The 25,052-nt window shown below is 43.2% G+C and overlaps 1 protein-coding gene across 1 annotated transcript in view; it reads left to right on the top strand.

Annotated features, from left to right (window-relative positions):
• The window catches only part of LOC126469609 (U-scoloptoxin(01)-Er1a-like), a 56,656-nt gene that overhangs the window by 17,925 nt on the left and 13,679 nt on the right, over window positions 1-25,052 (top strand). Inside the window, exon 2 of the mRNA XM_050096730.1 lies at window positions 16,279-16,321. Coding sequence (XP_049952687.1) covers window positions 16,285-16,321 — 37 coding nt within the window. The 5' untranslated portion in view covers window positions 16,279-16,284. The remainder of the gene's footprint in view (window positions 1-16,278; window positions 16,322-25,052) is intronic.

Here is a 25,052-nt window from a genome sequence, read left to right as displayed (position 1 = left end):
GCAGAGCTCCTAGCTGGCACTCAGTGGACTTGTGGCGCGGGCTTCTTCATTTGCATCCCTGCTGATCAGATATTGGTCCTGCTCGTTAGCAGCGGCAGCTGACTTTCTCTCATTTCCTCGGCACGACATCCACGCACTGTCAAGTGCTGCGCAAATATCTCCCGTCCGTCAGTTTCTCATGTTGAGCAGAGTGGAGGATACGACAGCTTTACGTAACTTGACCTTTCCATCCAGCCAAAAACAGTTGTGTGCCATTTTTTGAAAACATTCCATGCTATGAAAACTGAATAACAAGTCAGCGGCTTCAGAGGTACAGATTAGAACCAATTCATGAGTAACTATAAACGTCATCCGTAAAACAGCGACTCCATGAAAACCACTTTTCATCAATGTTTTCTTTTCGACTTTTTGTAATAACACATATGAAGAATCTCTTTCATTTTCGATTTGTTGAAGAAGTAACGTAACCTTTCCCCGCAGTATCACAAGCTCTGTATCCAGAACGACAATAAATTCGTACCCCGTCTACAGATTTTTTTGAGTACAGTGCGGAGCCAATCTGGTTTGCTCGATTTCTATTTTGTTAAGTTGGTAGCATCTGCCCCCGTACCCAAGATCGATAACGCACAAAGCTGCGGCATCGTTTGCCAAGCCGGAAGTTGTCGAATAGTGGTAGTGGCAGACATTTCCGTTACCATTATTTTACTGGCGAGTGGAGAAGAGATGGAGAGGAAATCCCTAACCAACGGACCTTGCAGCAATGTTTATGGTTGAGTCTCGAAGCTCTCCGCACTCTCTCGTGCGAAGAAGACATATGTCACTGTTGATGATGATCCGTCTCTATGATGATATCAGTAAGTTCGGCTACGCTCTTCTTGCTAAATGGGAGGAGTAAGCTGCATGTTGGCATAGAGTTTCATCCCCTTTCTCCTTTTATTCCCTGCCTCTCCATAACAGCTTTAACCAAAAGTTGCACTGTACAAATCCTCATGACAGACATCCACGTCATAGAGAATCTACATCTACATCCATACTCCGCAAGCCAGCTGACGGTGTGTGGCGGAGGGTACTTTGAGTACCTCTATCGGTTCTCCCTTCTATTCCAGTCTCATATTGTTCGTGGAAAGAAGGATTGTCGGTATGCCTCTGTGTGGGCTCTAATCTCTCTGATTTTATCCTCATGGTCTCTTCGCGAGATATACGTAGGAGGGAGCAATATACTGCTTGACTCTTCGGTGAAGGCATGTTCTCGGAACTTCAACAAAAGCCCGTACCGAGCTACTGAGCGTCTCTCCTGTAGAGTCTTCCACTGGAGTTTATCATCTCCGTAACGCTTTCGCGATTACTAAATGATCCTGTAACGAAGCGCGCTGCTCTCCGTTGGATCTTCTCTATCTCTTCTATCAACCCTATCTGGTGCGGATCCCACACCGGTGAGCAATATTCAAGCAGCGGGCGAACAAGTGTACTATAACCTACTTCCTTAGGATTTTTCCAATGAATCTCAGTCTGGCATCTGCTTTACCGACGATCAACTTTATATGATCATTCCATTTTAAATCACTCCTAATGCCTACTCCCAGATAATTTATGGAATTAACTGCTGTCAGATGCTGACCTGCTATATTGTAGCTAAATGATAAAGGATCTTGCTTTCTATGTATTCGCAGCTTATTACGCTTGTCTACATTGAGATTCAATTGCTATTCCCTGCACCATGCGTCAATTCGTTGCAGATCCTCCTGCATTTCAGTACAATTTTACATTGTTACAACCTCTCGATATACTATAGCATCATCCGCACAAAGCATTAGTGAACTTCCAATGTTATCCACAAGGTCACTTTGCAAAAAGTCGTAGGAAGGTGACGGAAAACACGGCGGCTAAGACCTGGCACTAATACCTGGCGCTGGACTGCAGTGTGAGATTGTTCCATTGTCTCAGACACTCATTTGACTTTTAATGGTGCTTTGGAAGCATCATGAGAGGAAGTTCATTTGTAGTCGTGAAGATATATTTATACACTTTACAATAAGGATCGTAGACAGAGGGTAATATATGTTACCGTGTGAGCAGTGCCCGCAATTTTTTGTCTACTGCGATGTTAAAAGTATTATTTTTTACAGAAACGATGCCCTTTTGTCAGTGCTAGCAAAACTGTGCCAAAATTAGTCGGCACACTGCAATTTCAAATCTATTCTCCCATCCTTGATCAGGAAAAGAAGTCAGAACTGAGCTGCATAAACAGATTTTGCAAACGGCGGTTAAGTGTTTAACATCTAGTCGGCGATTAAATCATAAGAAGCTGAGGGGGGAAAAGGAAGACTAGAGTTTAACGACCCGTCGACGACGAGATATTTAAAGATGGACCACAAACTCTGACTAGGGAAGGATGGGAAAGGGAATTGACAGTGCCATCTAGAGGGCAACATCCCGGTATTCTCGTTAACCTAAATCTGGATGGCTAGACGGGGATTTGAACCGCCGTTCTCCCAAATGCAAGTCCAATATCTTCACAGCTTCATCACCTCGCTCGGTTTTGTATGATGGGCACAAACTCGAACTGTACGAGGGTGTAAAAGCCGGCCGGAGTGGCCGAGCGGTTCTAGGAGCTACAGTCTGGAACCTCGCGACTGCAACGGTCGCAGGTTCGAATCCTGCCTAGGGTGTGTGTGTGTGTGTGTGTGTGTGTGTGTGTGTGTGTGTGATGTCCTTAGGTTCAAATGGTTCAAATGGCTCTGAGCACTATGCGACTCAACTGCTGAGGTCATCAGTCGCCTAGAACTTAGAACTACTTAAACCTAACTAACCTAAGGACAGCACACAACACCCAGCCATCACGAGGCAGAGAAAATCCCTGACCCCGCCGGGAATCGAACCCGGGAACCCGGGCGTGGGAAGCGAGAACGCTACCGCACGACCACGAGATGCGGGCTGATGCCCTTAGGTTAGTTAGGTTTACGTAGTTCTAAGTTCTGGGGGACTGATGACCTCAGAAGTTAAGTCCCATAGTGCTCAGAGCCACATGAATCAAGCTTTTTTTTTTTTTTTTTTTTTTTTTTTTTTTTTTTTTTTTAGGGTGAAAAAGGAAATCGGTAGATATCTAGCATTCTCATTTAATGATTTAGGGAAACCGGAGGAAACTTAAATCTAGACGGTTGGATGGAGATTTGAACGCACCGTCTTTAGAATACAGGGTGATTCAAAAAGAATACCACAACTTTAGGAATTTAAAACTCTGCAACGACAAAAGGCAGAGCTAAGCACTATCTGTCGGCGAATTAAGGGAGCTATAAAGTTTCATTTAGTTGTACATTTGTTCGCTTGAGGCGCTGTTGACTAGGCGTCAGCGTCAGTTGATGCTAAGATGGCGACCACTCAACAGAAAGCTTTTTGTGTTATTGAGTACGGCAGAAGTGAATCGACGACAGTTGTTCAGCGTGCATTTCGAACGAAGTATGGTGTTAAACCTCCTGATAGGTGGTGTATTAAACGTTGGTATAAACAGATTACAGAGAATGGGTGTTTGTGCAAAGGGAAAAGTTCTGGACGGCCGAGAACGAGTGATGAAAATGTAGCACGCATCCAGCAAGCGTTTGTTCGCAGCCCAGGAAAATCGACTCGCAGAGCTAGCAGAGAGCTGTATATTCCACAATCAACTGTATGGAGAGTCCTACGAAAAAGGTTAGTTATGAAACCTTATCGTCTGAAATTGGTTCAAGCACTGTCTGCAGCTGATAAGATTAAAAGAATCGATTTCTGTGATTTTATCCTTGCTCAAATGGAAACAGATGAATCTTTCGTTTCAAAGATTGTGTTTAGTGATGAAGCAACTTTCCACACTAACGGGAAAGTCAACCGTCACAATGTTTGTATATGGGGCACTGAGAATCCGCGGGAAACGACTCAGTATGAACGTGACTCGCCTAAGGTGAACGTTTTCTGTGCCATTTCAGCCAATCAAGTTTTTGGTCCCTTTTTCTTCGAAGGTGCTACTGTAACTGGACTACAGTATCTGGAGATGTTAGAGAATTGGCTGTTCCCTCAGCTCGAACAAGAAGCACAACAATTCATATATCAGCAGGATGGAGCGCCACCACATTGGCACTTATCTGTCCGTAACTACCTGAACGTCAACTACCCGAGGTGATGGATCGGCCGCCAGGCAGCCCGTGACAGAGCACTTCATCACTGGCCTCCAAGAAGCCCTGATCTTACCCCCTGCGATTTTTTCTTATGGGGGTATGTTAAGGATATGGTGTTTCGGCCACCTCTCCCAGCCACCATTGATGATTTGAAACGAGAAATAACAGCAGCTATCCAAACTGTTACGCCTGATATGCTACAGAGAGTGTGGAACGAGTTGGAGTATCGGGTTGATATTGCTCGAGTGTCTGGAGGAGGCCATCTTGAACATCTCTGAACTTGTTTTTGAGTGAAAAAAAACCTTTTTAAATACTCTTTGTAATGATGTATAACAGAAGGTTATATTATGTTTCTTTCATTAAATACACATTTTTAAAGCTGTGGTATTCTTTTTGAATTACCCTGTACTAGAAACACAGAGCCACTGTACTCGGTGAAATGTGCCAGCCTCGTATTTAGCATAATATCTCAACTACTTATAGGAAACGTTTACTACAACCGTTGGAGTTTGTTATAGTCATGCATTTTGTTTTCTTAGGATTATAGAAAGCCGTTTAGAAAATTACATTGTTACTTTAATTATGCATATACCTAGCGGACCTCGGGGAAGATCAGTTTGGATTCCGTAGAAATGTTGGAACACGTGAGGCAATACTAAGCTTACGACTTACCTTAGAAGAAAGATTAAGAAAAGGCAAACCTACGTTTCTAGCATTTGTAGACTTAGAGAAAGCTTTTCACAATGTTAACTGGAATACTCTCTTTCAAATTCTGAAGGTGGCAGGGGTAAAATACAGGGAGCGAAAGGCTATTTACAATTTGTACAGAAACCAGATGGCAGTTATAAGAGTCGAGGGGCATGAAAGGGAAGCAGTGGTTGGGAAAGGAGTCAGACAGGGTTGTAGCCTCTCCCCGATGTTATTCAATCTGTATATTGAGCAAGCAGTAAAGGAAACAAAAGAAAAAATCTACATCTACATTTATACTCCACCCAACGGTGTGTGGCGGAGGGCACTTTACGTGCCACTGTCATTACCTCCCTTTCCTGTTCCAGTCGCGTATGGTTCGCGGGAAGAACGACTGTCTGAAAGCCTCCGTGCGCGCTCTAATCTCTCTAATTTTACATTCGTGATCTCCGCGGGAGGTATAAGTAGGGGGAAGCAATATATTCGATACCTCATCCAGAAACGCACCCTCTCGAAACCTGGCGAGCAAGCTACACCGCGATGCAGAGCGCCTCTCTTGCAGAGTCTGCCACTTGAGTTTATTAAACATCTCCGTAACGCTATCACGGTTACCAAATAACCCTATGACGAAACGCGCCGCTCTTCTTTGGATCTTCTCTATCTCCTCCGTCAAACCGATCTGGTACGGATCCCACACTGATGAGCAATACTCAAGTATAGGTCGAACGAGTGTTTTGTAAGCCACCTACTTTGTTGATGGACTACATTTTCTAAGCACTCTCCCAATGAATCTCAACCTGGTACCCGCCTTACCAACAATTAATTTTATATGATCATTCCACTTCAAATCGTTCCGCACGCATACTCCCAGATATTTTACAGAAGTAACTGCTACCAGTGATTGTTCCGCTATCATATAATCATACAATAAAGGATCCTTCTTTCTATGTATTCGCAATACATTACATTTGTCTATGTTAAGGGACAGTTGCCACTCCCTGCACCAAGTGCCTATCCGCTGCAGATTTTCCTGCATTTCGCTACAATTTTCTAATGCTGCAACTTCTCTGTAGGTATTAAAATTCATGGAGAAGAAGTAAAAACTTTGAGGTTCGCCGATGACATTGTAATTCTGTCAGATACAGCAAAGGACTTGGAAGAGCAGTTGAACGGAATGGACAGTGTCTTGAAAGGAGGATATGAGATGAACATCAACAAAAGCAAAACGAGGATAATGGAATGTAGTCAAATTAAATCGGGTGATCCTGAGGGTATTAGATTAGGAAATGAGATACTTAAATTAGTAAAGGAGTTTTGCTATTTAGGGAGTAAAATAACTGATGATGGTCGAAGTAGAGAGGATATAAAATGTAGACTGGCAATGGCAAGGAAATCGTTTGTGAAGAAGAGAAATTTGTTAACATCGAGTATAGATTTATGTGTCAGGAAGTCGTTTCTGAAAGTATTTGTATGGAGTGTAGCCATGTATGGAAGTGAAACATGGACGATAACTAGTTTGGACAAGAAGAGAATAGAAGCTTTCGAAATGTGGTGCTACAGAAGAATGCTGAAGATAAGGTGGGTAGATCACGTAACTAATGAGGAGGTACTGAATAGGATTGGGGAGAAGAGAAGTTTGTGGCACAACTTGACTAGAAGAAGGGATCGGTTGGTAGGACATGTTTTGAGGCATCAAGGGATCACAAATTTGGCATTGGAGGGCAGCGTGGAGGGTAAAAATCGTAGAGGGAGACCAAGAGATGAATACACTAAGCAGATTCAGAAGGATGTAGGTTGCAGTAAGTACTGGGAGATGAAGCAGCTTGCACAGGCTAGAGTAGCATGGAAAGCTGCATCAAACAAGTTTCAGGACTGAAGACCACAACAACAACAACAACGTAAATCTTAGTAGATAAGAAAAATTAACAGCACAGTGAAATATATAAGTCTGCAGGTTCTCTTACCGCGTGATATTCCTCGTCAGTCTTCTACAATACTGTACGTTACGACCCTTCTGGTGGGTCGTTCTTAGGAACCCAGGGACACTATCAGAATCCTCAAGAATCAGAAGGTCGAAGCGTAGAGTATTCCAACAGTCTAACAACTTAGAAGATTTTGCTATCATAAGTTAAACTACTTCAATCATTGTGTCGTGTCATTTGCTGGAAACACAGTTGAGATATCTCGAATCCTTTGGGAAAAATCAGGATAGGCCATGTTAAATGGAATATTTGGGAAGCACCTGATACCTAAGGATGATAAGGAAGACGGAAGGTTACAGTTGAACATCCCCCTGGTAACGACGAACACTAGCTCACTTGGATAAGAACGGGGAAGGAAACCGGCAGTAACCTTGTGAACGGAATTACCAACATTTTTAATTGGCTCGATTAAGCAGCAATTCCGTTAGCCGCCCACATAGTCGTTCGTGTAAGGTGCCGCTTATGGTTGCTCCGACGGCCAACCTGGGTGTGGGTTTTGGGCGGTTTCCCACATCTCACTAGCTGAATACCAGGCTGGCATCCCACCCCTGCCTCAGTTACACGATGCGCAAACTTTTTGAAAACTTTCACACGGATAACACTAAACGCAGACAGTTTGGGTCCTGGAGGAAGCTTGCTGGCTGCAGGAAAGGCATCCGGACACCCCTTAAACTAACCATGCCAAAATCATAAATAACAATGCCGAACATAGGCCGATGAGGGGCAAAGGCACACGCAAAAGAAGAAGAAACAGGCACTCCGCTAGATCAACTTGTTTTTGGAGATGCATTAATTCTATACATGTATCAACAAGTACGCATGTCACAATGCATTGTCTACAAAAAATGGTTCAAATGGCTCTGAGCACTATGGGACTCAACATCTAAGGTCATCAGTCCCCTAGAACTTAGAACTACTTGAACCTAACTAACCTAAGGACATCACCCACACCCATGCCCGCGGTAGGATTCGAACCTTCGACCGTAGTGGTCGCGCGGTTCCAGACTGAACCGCCTAGAACGGCTCTGCCACACCGGCCGGCCATTGTCTACAATTGTCTGAATAACTAATGTTAAGAGACTAATATACATGCGACACATTGAAAGTCCATAAGCATACCGAAATAGCGACTGGAATTTGCGACTTCCAATTTCCACAGTGGCAAGGTCGCCCAGAGGCCACAGACGCTAGCATCTTATAATTACCCTGCATTTAGGTAAACCACTGAAAATTCAAGTGAAATGGGGATATGACCCTGTATCGCTTGGTACCTGATTGGTGAGCGCAGTAAGAATAAATCCATTCGGTTTGTGTGCGTTACTTGTAGAACGATTTGAAGTTCATCTCCTGATAAAGTTTTAACAGAACTGAGCTACAAGGAATTTTTTGATTTGGATCGTAGTATCTGGCTTAATTAAAACACGCATTTATTAAAAATATGGAGTATTTTGGTTTGCTCTAGAGTGAAGTCTGCCCGCACACTTATGGCAGAAAGCACAGAACAGGTTTCGCTGTTACGGCAGTTCGAAAACAGTTGCGCGCTTGGGGAAGATTTACAGTCTTCATCCTGTCATTGTGTACAGCTGGCTAATAACTCTCTTCGCTGTCGAACCTGTTCATTGCGAAAGCGGCTCGTGGAAGACGGTGACAATATAATTGAGCCAAATTACACAGGCGACAAATTCCTGACGACGTGCGATGTTGCAGGCCGACCGGTGTTTGCGATTCGTCATACGAGGAACCCCGTAGAAAGCGTATGCCATAACTTACGGCGGTCCTTTACATAAAGGCGTGCGGCGCTTTTACGTAAGTGTGGGTGAAAGCGTGCCGACCTTTGGTCCAGCATGAGGAATGCGGCTGACCCAGGCGGATGCGCCATGCGCCTGCCGGCTCGACACACTTTAACTTACCATCGAGCCGCGCGCTTACACACTGGCCAACGCCTCCACTCCAGAGCGCCAGTTCGCTCGTCACGCTGACGCCACATCCCACGCACGTGCCTACACCGCCGCAAGTGGAACTTCATGTCGGAGTATCCCCAGGTGGATATACTCAGGGCAAGATGAAAATATCTCAGAGTGGCTCAGAAAGGAGTTCGACGTTAAGGAAATTTTTATGTTACGATTTTATATGCCACGCAATTATATCAGTCAATCGTAAGTGTGATATCAAGAAAACTTTTCTCTACAAGATTTCTTAAGGTAGTCGCGTTGCGCTTGTTTCGTTCAAATAGGTAAACAGAAACACTTCGACGTCACAGAATTATTTGTTCTGGGCTGATTATCGTCAACGGAGGTTGGTCCAAAGTTTTTGAAATTTTATAAGCAGTCTACTCATTCAGTTTCATCAGTTATACATTGTGCGGCTAAATTCACATTTCTCTAATCTAACCTAAATAACAGCTACATTCGAAAACAGCGTCGAAGTACACAGTATGGGATACACGATGGCATTGCCATTACCGGGCGAGGGGATGCAATGGATGAGACACTGCAGCCGCTTTCGAGAGGGCTGGAACTCAGTTCGCCACCAAATCATCCAGATTTAGGTTTTCCATGGTTTCATTAAACCGCTGAAAAGAAAACTCCACAATAGTTCCTTTCAAGAGGACGTAAACAATTTCCTGCCGCATACTTTCTCAATCCGAGTTCGGGCTTAGTCTGTGATGCCTTCATCTCAGAAGAGATATTTACCCTATTTTTTCTAACATATGGAATAAGACAACTGATGATTAATTTATGAAATACGGAACTCTTTGAGTGAGTCGGAAAACTGACTGAGGTTTATTTTACGGGAGAAGTTAAACCCAAAGTTAAAGATCTGTGCCCCATTTTTTGAATGTTCCTGAAAATGATTGCGAAAATAGATTTCTTATCAGTACATATTAATAGGTACCTAATTGTTTTTTCGTCATTTTATTACTGTGGTTGAGAAATTTCACGCAGGGAACAATCCAGCATTCAAAGCAATGGGTATACTCTGGTGCGACAGCACTAAAATACGAGATGTCTATTTTGTCTATCGGAAAGATTATGGACAGTGTTCTGTAAGAAAAAATTGTGACTTTACTTGTGTATTTCCTTGTAACGGGCAAATAATAAGTAGCAGTTCGTGTGCACCAAATGAGAGGAGAGCAAAGAAGGACGGAACATTAGGGTTTAAAGGCCCGTCGACAACGAGTGCCTTAGAGTCGAAACACCATCTCAGATCGGCAATGACATCGGTCGTGCCTTTCCAAAGGAATCATCCCAGCATTCACCTTAACCGATTTAGGAAAACCACGAAAAACTTAAATCTGGATGGCCGGACGGGATTTGAACCGCCGTTCTCCCGAATGCGAGTCCAGTGTCTTACGAATACGTAAACTCGGTCGGTCAGCTGTGAAGAGAAACACACGAGGAAGAAGTAGTACTCGAAAAGAAACAAAAAAAAAATTTGGTAACGGACGAGTGATGTGGAATCAGAATCGTTGTAGCATGCACCGTATTCATCAGACTGCTTACGTCAGATTTCCGCCCATACACACAGAAGATTTTTGTGGCTGGAAAACGTTTCTAGTGCAGTGAAAATAGTGACATCCGGAAGTTGGTATCTTGTAGACTTCTCGGGATAGCACTTGAGGGATGCAGTACACTCAGTGGAAAATTTCTGGACGAGATGCGTTGACCTGAAAGGGTCTCCATCAGAAAAGAAGTGCATTACGGGCCTGAAAAGCACAGTCTTTCAATTCAGGTCCAAGAACTTTTTAGCGTGCCGTTGTAGCTCTGACGTTCGGTCTCAGATCTCTGCGTGTGGTTTCCACGTTTGTTCTGACCTGGACCCTCGAGTGATCTCTTAACCCGACATATTGTAAAACTGACTCGCTTTTCAGCTAGTTTTAAATAAGTGAAGCGTCTGTTGCTTCATTTTATGATGTTTCTGTTCCGTAATTTCATACAAAGGTGTGTTACATCAGTTTTCCCGTATGGGGCCGGGTCATTGTTTTCTTCCAATGTTTTGTCAGAAACATTGCAGTCTTCGGGTTAGCAAGTCGTTGACTAACTCCAGAGTGGAAATTCTTCACTGTTCACTTCTTTAGAACGTCAAGCCTTACAAAGGTATTGCTTGACAACCTAAACTGTTGTCCGAACTAGAGAGGGAACACCGTCGTTTCCACGCCCGAGAATTCGTGAGACATACATACGTCATGCACTAAACGTCTAGCAGCAATAAAGGATTTATCGGCTATTTTGTTAAAAAATAGTCCTTGCACACTATCAGCTTAATGACATTTATTTGGTGTGTAATTTGTGTGTAAATTCATGTTTCCTATAAATATACCAACAGGCATTTGGATTCCAAAACATCGCTTTTCATAAAAATTTAATGCGGTTCACTCACTTTGCAACTGTGTTTTACCGCACGTACATTTTAAAATCTGAATCTCCTTTAAAGGATAAACCGAAGTAGGTGGTACTGAGTTTAAGACACTGAATTCGCATGCGCGGGACCTGGGTTGCGTTAACCGAGCCGCCATCAATGGTTTCCCTAAATCACTTTAAGGAAATTGCGGGTCGATTTCATTCACAAATAAAACCGATGAATTTCTTCTCTGTGCGTCCCTAGCTCAATGCAAATGCCGTCTCTACTGTCAACATCGACGGGACGTTGTTCTCCAATCTTCCCTTCCTTTTAGAAAGAATAATTCTTCATAGTTTCTTTGATAACCTTGAAGTCCAGCCCTGAATGTCAACATTTAGCAAGCGCTGTCACTCTTCCACCTCTTCTTATCATCAGTAAATTCACGACGTTCATAGCAATCCTTCGCACCTGTCCGTGATTTCATGTTCCGAATCAGATTCCTTTTTGCACTTCAGCTAAGAACCCACACTACTGGAGCGTTGCTACGTGCCTGTAGTTTGTTCTGTTGATTAGTAAGTCTGAGGAATGCCCGCAGAGTTAGACCTGACTTTGATTTAAAAGTTTCAAGACATATGTCCCTTTTTAACCAATATTTCGTAAGATAATTTAAGGTGAAAAAATGAAACGAGCGTGTGGCATTGTTGGCCAGGAGGCCCCAACCGGGGAAGTTCGGCCGCCGAATGCAAGTCTTATTTCAGTCGACGCCACATTGTGCGACTTGCGTGCTGGTGATGAGGTTGAAATGATGATAATAAGGACAACACAACACCTAGTCCACGAGCGGGGAAAATCTCCAACCCTGCTGCGAATCGAACCCGGGCGCGCTGCATGGGAGGCAAGCGCGTTACCATGCAGCTAAGCAGGCGGACATTTAAGGTGATTAATGGGTAGTGACGAAGGGGATGGAAGATAGGTTCGAGATTCTGTGCAAATGGCGATACCATTATTTTTTACAAATCTCTGGCCTCGGTGGTGTAGAAATTCGCCAATGAATGAAAAAAAAAAACGAGTAAAACCTCAATTGCGAAACTCACAAGCAAGGCGTAGAATTGGCGGTAGGCCAACGCGAAGCAGGGAGCTACACATTACTTCAATTTCTTCATCCCCTTGAATATCTATGTTCTTCGTCCAGACGGTTAGCTTTTTAATAAATGCTTCTCGTTTCAGTTATATTGTGATTGTTCCCCGTCATATTCTTCAAAAGGTGATATTGCAATTGGCTTTCCTTTGTTTTATGAGATAGGAAGTTGCCCCCTTCCGTACTAGGCCACGTAAAGGCGTAAACTAAAAGAGTGCACCGCAGGTTTGGGGATTTCTTCACGAAGAAGACGCCACCGCTGCTAGAGAGGGTTGAACTGAAGCTCCCGTGAGTTAATTGTTTTACTGCAATCATTAGGGTATGATCGACGGTGGAAGGTTCAATCCTAATACGGTATAATCCGTAGACATCTTGCCTACTCGTCTACTTTAGTTCTTATTTTTCGCTTAACTACGTTAATTCACAAAAAAATAGAAAAAATGTAGAGGCATTCTTCTTGAGACGGGCGCGTAATACTACAGATTATTTGTAATAATATACATACATAGATGCATTTAAGTTGGCCGAGCGGTTCTAGGCGCTTCAGTCCAGAACCGCGCGACTGCTACGGTTTCAGGTTCGAGTCCTACCTAAATTCTAGGGGACTGATGACCTCAGATGTTAAGTTCCATACTGCTCAGAGCCATTTGCATTTAAGTACGTGCGACCATCGTATACAGTATATCACATACATTGTGGTATATGTGCCCAACTTGCAGATGTGTTGCCCACTTGTTCATTTGTCGAGCAAAAAATAGCTTCAAACAGAATTCAGCTGTGTGTAGATGTAGTGTATGGTTCCCAGTGCATTTGTTTCTAGATTGCACGTACCCATTTTATCAGAAAACGCATCTATAGAAATGAGATCATTCTTCACCTAACGATTTGTTCTTACCCCTAACGAAACCGAGATTCTGATCCATAATTTTCCTCTTTGAAAATAAATAGTACATTTACAGGGCAATGGGGACACGATAATTAAGTTTAGTAATGGATGATACCATCCAGTCCATCTCAGATTATTTTATCTTTCAACCCACTTTAGAATTTGGTTTGTCGAATACCATGACATTTTTTATTCCCAAGCAATACTTGAACTAACATAAGGTAGCAGACAACTATAGTAGTGCTTGGTTAAATAATTTCTACTGTAGACTATAAAGGATGGTCAGAAACAATCAGAAAAGCTTGTAAGGGCGTTTCAGGGTAGATTGTTCTAAGAAATAACTGTTAAGAGAAAAATTCGATCGTTGTGTCGTTTCCAAGTTAATTAGAACTTAAATTAGCCAATCAGGCAGTTGCGCACGCAAATTCAAGCTGCTCGTCAGGGACAGTGTTGCCAAACGTGTTCTTTGTTTGGTTTCATAAAACGGAACAAGAGAGTGATACAAAAATTGGACATGGGACAGTTGAATAGTCTCGCGTGCTGTCATCTACACTATGAGAATAACTGACATTAATTGTATCTTATGGGCCACATTAATCCGTGCGAAACGGCTTGATTGGCTACTATGCCAACTGACTCGGAATAGGCTCATGTATCAGTTTTTTTCGTAACAATTATTTCTCAGCACAACCTACGCTGCAACGCCCTTACATGCTTTTCAGACTGTTTCTGACCACCCTTCAGTAAGGTGCTTCAGCGTTGTCAGCATGTCATGGTTCCTTGTACACCATCGTGGACGAAAAAGAAAGCATAAGTTTTCAGCACATTAATATAATAATTAATATATAAAACTCATAAATCTCCATATTCATGTAACAGTGAATTATTGCAAAGACTACAGCAAGAAAACAAAAATTTTGAAAGCTGCTTGTCGAATAAAATCAGAAGTTATCAGCTCAGATGATAATACAACTATATCCCTCAAAGGGAAGGGATAAGACGGCTGTGTACGTGGTATAATATTTCAAAGGCGGAGACAGGCATCTCAGATCTCAAGAGGGGTTACCCGGGACTTTTAAAACCAGTGGATCGAAGCGGCAGCTTATAAGGTAATCAGCAATTTACGGAAAAAACTTCTGAAATGAGAAACGGTTGATATGACGTCCAAGTCAATTATGGTATCAAATCAGACGGATAGTTAGTAGTGCATTAGTTACAGGGTATTGTGTTTCCATTATCATTTCGAAAATTTCGGCTCTTTCGTCCAGATAATAGCGTGCCTTTACAGTTTACGATCAACGTGTTCTCCTGGAAGAAAATTTTTATTTAAGTATTTTTTTTGTAGTCAGCCTATAATATGGCGTAGAACAAATACATGAGCGTCTTCTTACTAGCCCCAAAATGAGAACAGAGCGGACAACTCAACAAAGCTCTGACAAACCGCGTTGAACACTGAACTACAGTTGTTTAGTTTCGTTTCCCAAACTCAGCAAGAGAGCAAGTGTGTCAATCCTTTGCTGACGGATAACGAGAGAACTGAAAGTCACGAACTGCTGTTAAAGATCTGCATATAGGCAGACTTTTCATCGTTAGCGAAGCAGTGACTCTCTGGGGACATGCTCTCGAAGTAGAGAAGAAATAAAAGCAGATTAATCGTTTCTATCCTGCAAACCTTTTTCTCAGTCTCAGCAGAAGCTATAGACGGTTTCTGTTTTCCGCTCTTAAAGGCGCTGAAGATTTTAGACACCTACAGATATACCAGACGCAATGTCACACGGAATTATTACGCTATGCAGGATATTCCAGGAGCAGTGGTCAGTATCCAGGGGTATAACAGAAACGAACATTCGATGAAAAGAAAGTCTGCTAAACATATGCTCTAAACCCCACACCTTAAGAGCTGTGAGCAATTGTTCTATAGAAGAGATGTTTTTCACAGAAGGAAAATGAGCAAGTGCTCGTAGCCCTTAAGGTATGCCATTCCGGGTACGTGTTTACTGGATATTTTTTCTTGCTTTGGTCCGTATTATCACCTCTCAAAGTATGGAAAGCAGGAGAGATTTTTTTCACAGTATCGAAGATGAAGAAGTATTCATAGCTGTTAAGCTATGTATTTAGAAGCCCATGCTCAGTAGACTCTTCGAATCATCATTCTTTTCATGTCCCTAAATACTGACCATACCACCTCGGACGCGCTGTATGTATTAATTAAGAAGAAATGACAATAAGCGAAGGGATAACTATGTGCAGTGCTGTGCAAGAAAATTTTAAACGCTTACATTAAGAACAGCCCATATTTTTGCCGAAAATATAAAAAAAGATGTAGTTAAACCTGCAAACATAAAAAAGATAGCTTCCTATCCACTAATTATCTTGCATGCTTCTGGATGAAGTCACATTCATTTGTTGAAACTAAGCTTTTCGGCTCACTCGTGGTACAGCAGGGTGTGGCATTTTCAACATTATTCTGCCAATGCAGGAAGTGAGATGAACATTTCAACGGTGTTGCTCATCTTATTTCTAACTTTATCCACTTTGTTTCTTAACATGATAATTGCTCATTAGTACAGTTTACTGATTAGTCTGATCCACAATTATCTATTATGTTGGTGCATAAGTTCGTAGCGCTTTTACTTTTCGTGTTTGTATTTCGGTTGGTATTGGTTAATTTATCAATGGTCATTTTTTATTTGTAGTTCACTGTTGCCATTTGAGTTGACATATTGTCATTTTGTCATGTTGAGAGAGTAAGTGGAGCTTTGGACGCTATAAATGGAGTGCCAAGTGAAGAAACTGGAACGTTTCCGGCATAATCTTCTGTTCGAGTTCAATAGAGGCGTGACAGCAGACGAAGCAGCCATAAATACTTGCACCGTGTATGGGTATAATGTCATTGGACAGAGCACGGCAGGAAAACGTTTTTCTCCTTGTAAGGAGGATCGTTTTGACATTAGTGACTCTTCATGTTGAGGAAGACAGTGAAGGAGAATATAATATTGATGACTAAATTCTCTGTTATGAATGTCTGGCTAGGAACTTATGCACCAACTAAGTATTTGTCTTACTTAAAACGTAACTAACCTTTGGAATGTATTTCAGGTTACCATGCTTCGACACGTGTTTCTCGCCGTGCTGTTTGTCGGTAAGTTACAAAAATCACATTCTAACTACTGAATTTTCCTATGTTACTCTCATTACGTAAAGCATGAAATATACACTACTGGCCATTAAAATTGCTACACCAAGAAGAAATGCAGATGATAAACGAGTATTCATTGGGCAAATATATTATACTAGAACTGACATGTGAAACATTTTCAAGCAATTTGGATACATAGATCCTGAGAAATCAGTACCCAGAACAACCAACAACCACCTCTCCTCTTGATGACTGGGTGTTGTGTGCTGTCCTTAGGTTAGTTAGGTTTAAGTAGTTCTAAGTTCTAGGGGACTGATGACCATAGATGTTAAGTCCCATAGTGCTCAGAGCCAACCACCTCTGGCCGTAATAACGGCCTTGATACGCCTGGGCAATGAGTCAAACAGAGCTGGGATGGCGTGTACAGGTACAGCTACCCATGCAGCTTCAACACGGTACCACAGTTCATCAAGAGTAGTGACTGGCGTATTGTGACGAGCCAGTCGCTTTATCCTGCTGAAATGTACGGTTTCGCAGGGATCGAATGAAGGGTAGAGCCACAGGTCGTAACACATTTAAAATGTAACGTCCACTGTTCAAAGTGCCGTCAATGCGAACAAGAGGTGACCGAGACGAGTAACCAATGGCACCCCATACCATCACGCCGAGTGATACGCCAGTATGGCGATGACGAATACACGCTTCCAATGTGCGTTCACCGCGATGTCGCCAAACACGGATGCGACCAGCATGATGCTGTAAACTGAACCTGGATTCATCCGAAAAAATGAAGATTTGCCATTCGTGCACCCAGGTTCGTCGTTGAATACACCATCACAGGCGCTCCTGTCTGTGATGCAGCGTCTACGGTAACCGAAGCTATGGTCTCCGACCTGATTGTCCATGCTGCTGCAAACGTCGTCGAACTGCTCGTGCAGATGGTTGCTGTCTTGCAAACATCCCCATCTGTTGACTCATGGATCGAGACGTGGCTGCACGATCCGTTACAGCCATGCGGATAAGATGCCTGTCATTTCGACTGCTAGTGATACGAGGCCGTTGGGATCCAGCACGGGATTCGTATTACCATCCTGAACCCTCCGATTCCATATTCTGCTAACGGTCATTGGATCTCGACCAACGCGAGCAGAAATGTCGCGATACGATAAACCGCAATCGCGATACGCTACAATTCAACCTTTATTGAAGTTGGAAACTTGATGGTACGCATTTCTCCTCCTTACACGAGGCATCACAACAACGTATCACCAGGCAACGCCGGTCAACTGGTGTTTGTGTATGAGAAATCGGTTGGAAAGTTTTCTCATGTCAGCACGTTGTAGGTGTGGCCACCGGCGACCACCTTGTGTGAATGCTCTGAAATGCTAATCATTTGCATATCACAGCATCTTCTTCCTGTCGGTTAAATTTCGCTTCTGTAGCATGTCATCTTCGTGGTGTAGCAATTTTAATGGCCAGTAGTGTATTTATGAAGCTGCCAGACATTTGAGAAAATGAAAGGTATGCGCTCTTTTAAACTTAAGTTAGTGTCACATAAAAGTATTAACAGCAACCTGGATCGTGACCAACCAGTTTCTCCGCCTGAGCAGCCATAGCGTACGGATCTCCGTACCGGCACGTTCACAGGAGCTCAGTCCGTCAGTTCACCTGATGATGGCGACATGTATGATCGCCGAAATATTGTGCCCGTTGGACACTGTAGACCGGCAGTACACCCGTGGATATTTTGATTATCAAATACGCCGGGAAAAACTCAAGAATCACGTTATTTTTATCATTTGATTTCCTGTGTTTCGCTAATGTTTAAACCGAATTTGTAAAGTTCGGGCGAAGTCATATGCCTCAAGATGTTACTGAAATATCTTTAAAAAATCCTGAGACTATATGCTGGTGATTCCACTCACCTTTGTTCCAGATCTTGCAAGTTAAGTTTTGATGTAGAAAATAGCTCTCCAGTGGATTCATTATTATTTCTTTCTGGAACCTACATTTGGAAAAAAAAAGTAAGAATCTATGTAGATATAATAAACACCTATTGATGCGACAAACGTTCGCCATTTTATTGATTCGTTTGCTTGAAATACATTTGCACAGAAGTCTAGACAATTATGTTTTTTTTTTTTTTTTTTTTTTTTTTTTTTTTTTTTTTTTTTTTTTTTTTACAAAATCGCATTTCGTTTACGCACAGGGTAAGGCTTCACAAAACCCAAACTAAGTAAGTATCAACAAACAAAAATAAAGTTTACACTAGTCGCGAACAGATGGCACTCACGAATTTCTTTTCATAGGGTGATTGACGTTTTTAGCGACTGGAACGGTATAGGGTAGTAAAATTGAGTAAAATATATAAATAATCCTGCCAAAGATGGCACAAACGCTGCAAGAAAGAGAGAACAATGACGCGGAAAGTAGACTCTGTTGGGCCACTTCGTGGTGGCATTGTACAAGTGACGCATGCTGGCGTACGGCGTGTGTGATAACGTATGAGAGTGGTCCTGTACTCAGGGAATGAGCATAGGGAAGCAAATGCAGGAATCCTGCATCGCCACTATTGGCAACGATGTATAGGAGGTTGCCATTGCCATTGCCTTCCTCCGGCGCGTTTTGAAGTGTCAAGTGCGTATTTGTGTCGTATGGATGACGTGGTTAGTGCTTGCACAGTGCAGTGTCAGTATGTGTTGTTCTATGTGAAGGGAAATGAGCAGATGAAAAGCAGTGCCATCGCATAGCCTACTCCTCTAGAATAGCACCAGGGGACCACCGAGTTCGTCCCCACCCGACGGACAGATCTCCATCAACGATGTCATATGCCCTCATTTCATGAGACGCTGCAGAGAGGTTTTGGAATCTGATCCAAGACATTAGCGAAAAGACTGGAAGTTCATGCCACCACCTCTCTTCCCCTTGTCGGCCAAATACTGGCAGCGAAAATTTCATCCACCACCATGATATTTTTACGTGATTATGATCAGTGAACATGTACAAAAGAAAATCCTATAGAACACAATGCTATAAAAATATTACTCAATAGGAAAAAAGTTGTAGATTGCTTGTGCAACTTCAGCTAAAAGAATCTTTCTTCAAGAAATGGTGCAGCTGGATATTTCTTGTCCACTACCATCGGCGTTTTCTATCTCCAACAATGCCGTGTAAAAATATTTACAAGAGACTCATTCAGCTTTGCTAATGCCTCTATGAATGCAGCTGTGATTGGTTGGCTGGGACGAAGGGGCCAAACAGCGAGGTCATCAGTCCCATCGTATTAGGGAAAGATGGGGAAGGAAACCGGCAGTGCTCTTTCCAGGGAATCATCCCAACTTTTACCTGAAGCGATGACCGGATGTGGGTTCGAACTGTCGTTCTCCGGAACGCAAGTCCAGTGTGACATCCACTGCGCCACCTCGCTCGGTAATGCAGCCTTCCATGAACCAGGCAATCTCTTTTCCTTCTCACTGCTTACAACTCAGGACTTTCTGTGACGTCGCTCTGAACGTCAGACTGAGCCTGGCACTCTCCAGCTAAAGAGGGAGATAACGAAAACACTACGTAAATAACTTACGGAGAGCGTACGGTACCTCTATGTGCGTTAGAAGACGTTGTGAGCGTTTTGCAGGTACCACCAGTAATCAAAGTCCACTTTCCTTCCTTCGCCGAAGACATATTCGATGGCAATTCCCTCGAACGCACAGTATTTTGCAGAGGGAAAGTAAAAGTCATCCGGACATCTGGAAAGACGAGGGCCCAAGTTTCAATCACGTCAGGTGTGACGCGGAGTTGACAAGCTAAGATCTTCTGTCTCAGTCGCCAAACACCCGACGACGACACACACGTTAAGCGATGTTCTTCGGTGTCCAGGAGGCGACAGTCAGGGCAAAGGGGAACTCCGATAATCCAATAGCATGGAGCCGGTTTGTCGTCGTATATTGTTTGTTGGTGACTCGAACGTATCACACTTGGTGATGGGCAGAAAGTGTTGGTGTATTGATTTACACACTCTCGGACAATGGACAAGGGCGTACTCGGTTTCTATCAAAATTGGTTCAAATGGATCTGAGCACTATGGGACTTAACATCTGAGGTCATCAGTCTCCTACAACTTAGAACTGCTTAAATCTAACTAACCTAAGGACATCACACACATCCATGCCCGAGGCAGGATTCGAACCTGCGACCATAGCGGTCGCGCGGTTCCAGACTGTAGCGCCTAGAACTGCTCGGCCACCCCGGTCGGCATCAAGAGTAGTGGCTGGCGTATTGCGACGAGCCAGTTGCTTGGCCACCATTGAGCAGACGTTTTCAATTGGTGAGATATCTGGAGAATGTTCTGGCCAGGGCAGCAGTCGAACATTTTCTGTATCCAGAAAGGCCCGTACAGGACTTGAAACATGCAGTCGTGCATTATCCTGCTGAAATGTAGGGTTTCGCAGGGATCGAATGAAGGGTAGCGCCACTGGTCGTAACACATCTGAAATGTAACGTCCACTGTTCAAAGTGTCGTCAATGCGAACAACAGGCGACCGAGACATGTAACCAATGGCATCACATCCCATCACGCCGGGTGATACGCCAGTATGGCAATGACGAATACACACTTCCAATGTGCGTTCACCGTGATGCCGCCAAACACGGATGCGACCATCAAGATGTGGTAAAAAGAACCTGGACTCATTCGAAAAAATGACATTTTGCCATTCGTGCACCCAGGTTCGTCGTTCAGTATACCATCGCAGGCGCTCCTGTCTGTGATGCGCCGTCAAGGGTAACTGCAGCCATGGTCTCCGAGCTGATAGTCCATGCTGCTGCAAACGTCGTCGAACTGTTCGTGCAGATGGTTGTTGTCTTGCAAACGTCCCCATCTGTTGACTCAGGGATCGAGACGTGGCTGCACGATCCGTTACAGCCATGCGGATAAGACGCCTGTCATCTCGACTGCTTGTGATACGAGGCCGTTGGGATCCATCACGGCGTTCCGTATTACCCTCCTGAACCCACCGATTCCATATTCTGCTAACAGTCATTGGAACTCAACCAACGCGAGCAGCAATGTCGCGATACGATAAACTGCAATTGCGATAGGCTACAATCTGACCTTTATCAAAGTCGGAAACGTGATGGTACGCATTTCTCCTCATTATACGAGGCAACACAACAACGTCTCACCAGGCAACACCGGTCAACTGCTGTTTGTGTATGCGAAATCGGTTGGAAACTTTCCTCATGTCAGCACGTTGTAGGTGTTCAAAAATTGTAGAAAATGAATTAACACTAAATCGCAGTAAGACACAGTTTCTAACTCATAATTCAGCAAAACGTGACGGTTTAATTACACACAATTGGCATATGATTATGAGACTGAACAGTACAAATTTCTAGGTGTTCAGGTAGATCGTAAATTGCAGTGGATAAGCCATGTTCAGGATCTCTTTCAAAGACTTAATGATGCCATTTTTGCTATTAGAAAAGTGTCTAAGGTAAGTCATTGTTCGACACGAAAAGTAGTCTACTTTGCTTATTTCTATTCGCTTTTGACCTGTGGTATTATATTTTGGTGTAACTCTTCCCATTCTCAAAGGGTATTTTGGCTCAGAAACGGGCGGTTCGGACAATAAGTGGTGTACGGTCGTGAACTTCTTGTCGATTCATGTTCATTAGTCTGGGTATTCTGACATTGGCCTCTCGATACATATACATTTTTACTGTCGTTTCTTGTTAACAGTATAAGCTTATTCCGAAGAATTAGCAGCTTTCACTCAGTTAATACTAGGCAGTAATCCAATTTGCATTTGAATCACACTTCCTTGACTCTTGCACAGAAATGTGTGCTGTATTCTACTGCATCCATTTTCAATTAGCTACCACAAGAATTCAAAAATCTTAGCAGTAATCCACGCACTTTCCAATCTAAACTGAAGAGTTTCCTCATGAGTTACTGCTTCTGTTCTGTCGAGGAGTTCCTTGAAAAATTAAGCTGGTTCCTGTGTTACATTGTTGGTCGCGTTTACATAAACTTACAGCTTGACGTCTTTTTAGGTTTCCTAAATAGTTGATTTTATCTGTTATTACTATTCCATGTACTGACACGATCCATGACCATGAAGATTTGCTCCTCAATTTGGTCCTAAGTAACTAGACGTGAAAAATTAAAAAGAAAGTAAAGTAAGCCGTAGAGTCAGAGTCGCATCTCGTGTTCTTCCATTTCTCTGGAGCCGAAACTGATCCTCCCTGAGGCCGGCTTCTACAAGTTTTTCCATTCATCGTAAATAATTCCTGTCACTACTCTGCAGCGAAGATTTATTAAACTGGTAGCCCAGTATTATTCCACTTATCAGCAACCGCCTGTTTTGGAATTGGAATTATCTCATTCTTCTTCATATGTGAGGGTATTTCGCCTGTCTTGTATATCGTGCACAATATATGGAATAATTTAGTCATGGCTGTGTCTCCCAAAGATCTCAATATTTCTGAGGGAATATTGTCTACTCTAGGGGGCTTGTTTCCACTGAGTCTTTCAGACTCTGTAAAACTCTGTAAACTTCTTCTCGCAGTATCATATCTTCCATCTCATCTTCATCTACTTCGAATTCTCTTTTCATAAAATTTTCCTCAACTTCGTTTTCCTTATATTCAGGGTGATTTTCATGAACGGAGTCAAGGTGCAGGAAACGAATCCTGAGAGGATGCAGAACAAAAAAGTTCATACGAACATCTATCCGGAAAGGCGTTTCAAGAGAGGTACACCCGCTTGAAGGCGGAAATAAAAGATCTTTGACAGTGATTCCGATATCAGCAACAGGCAAGAAGCCAGCCAGTATGATATAAGCCAGACGACCGCCGTGGTCCATTCTCCACGAGAACTGCCGCGATTCGGATCACTTACAATACCTGCAGCACTTATTACCTCCGGATTTGCATCTGCGGTGACGTTCTCTTTCGCTGGTTCGTCGCACAGTCTACCAGGGTGCTGGGATTTCTGTCATCCATCCTTTTCACAGATGAGGCTACCTTTACGAGGGACAGCATCGTCAACTTTCACAGTACTCACGTCTGGGCTACGGCGTATCCCTATGGTATGGCGGCAGCGGACCATCAGCATCGGTTTACTTCAGTGTCTGGGCGGGGATTATTGGCGACCGCCTCGTGGGACCAGTTGCCCTTCCACAATGCCTCACAGCAGTTATCTCCGCTTCCTACGGGTGAACATGCCTCCCTTGCTGGAAGATGTGCCTTTGGTGGTACGAAGGGTAAAGTGGTTATTTCATGATGGTGCTTCAGCTCACTGTCCTCTTGAGCGTGGTGCCAAAACCGTTGTAGAAAGAGAACATTCCTACTAGTCTGGTGTGTTCTCATGTGTGCTTTCAATAATTAAAATATACACTGTCAAAGATCTCTTATCTGCACCTTCAAATGGGTGTACCTCCCCTGGAACGCATTTTCGGCCATATGTCCGTATTACCTTTTTTTCTCATTATCCTCTCAGGGATCTTTTCTTACTGTTTAGGCTCCTTTCGCAAAAACACCTGATAGAGCCTCTGTATATCCCTTACACGTTTCAACCTGCCCTTATTTGCTTAGTATTGACTTTGTCATATGAGCTCTCGATATTCATCTAGCTGCTTCTCTTTTCCCCAAATGGATCTTTAATTTTCCTGCAGGTAGCATCTATCTTTACCAAGTATGCACGCCTCTACAGCCTTGCATTTGCTCTCGAGCCATGCTTGCTTAACCATTTTTCACTTTCTGTCAATCTCGTTTTTAAAGTTTTGTATTCCCTTTCGCCTACTTCACTTTCTGTATATTTATATTTTCTCCTTTCCTCAGTTAGATTTAATATCTTCGGTGTTATCCAGGGATTTCTATGAGGCTCTGTATTTTTACCAGTGTGATACTTTGTTGCTTCCCTATTCCATCTCTCAAACGTACCTGTTTATCTTCTATTGTATTCTTTTCCCCTCTTTCGGTACAACGCTGCGTAATGTTCACGCACATCAGCCCCTTTTCTTGCTATATGTGAAAGCTATGTCGTATGTGCACTTGTGGAGCGTAGGTGAGTGTAATGTATGCGTGTATAGTGTAGTGTTATTTGTGCATGTATCATGATGATGATGATGATGATGAGAGAAGGGAGTGGGTTAATCCTCGGCGCCTACACATAGCCTAGTCCTCTCGAATAAGACCAAGTGGGCAGCAGAGCTTAATGTTCCCATTCGACGGATGAACCAACATCAACAGTGTGCTCACTGAATGAGACACTGCGGAGGGGTTTGGAATTTAATCCAGGACATTGACTCTAAGGTTGATGATCGGGAACGTTACGCCACCAGCTCTCATCTACTTCCTATTCAAGTACTGATACTGAAAATTTTCACCACCGGGATTCGAACCAACTTACCTCCGAGGCGAACATCATCGCACAAGCGTGAGTCAGCGAATTCGACACCGATGACGGGTATGGAGAGAAAAAATAAAACATGACAACTATAGCTTCCGAGGTATGTAGCACTACCTATCAGATGAGGCCTGAAGAATGTTAACAGAGCTCTCTAAGGGATTTCACAGTAGCGATAATATTATGCATTCGAATTCTGCTGTAGACATAGGTTTTCTATTTCAGCGCTATGTTTATCCTCATATTTTATGTCATCTTCTGATGGCATCTTCGTGAAATTGTAGCCTCAGTGACATAGAGAATGAATGAAGGTTGCAGTCGTTATTA

The sequence above is a fragment of the Schistocerca serialis genome, chromosome 3, assembly GCF_023864345.2.
Source record: "Schistocerca serialis cubense isolate TAMUIC-IGC-003099 chromosome 3, iqSchSeri2.2, whole genome shotgun sequence".
Classification (NCBI taxonomy): domain Eukaryota; kingdom Metazoa; phylum Arthropoda; class Insecta; order Orthoptera; family Acrididae; genus Schistocerca; species Schistocerca serialis.
The sequence above is the reverse complement of the archived record's forward strand: the minus strand, read 5'-3'. Positions and strand labels throughout refer to the sequence as shown.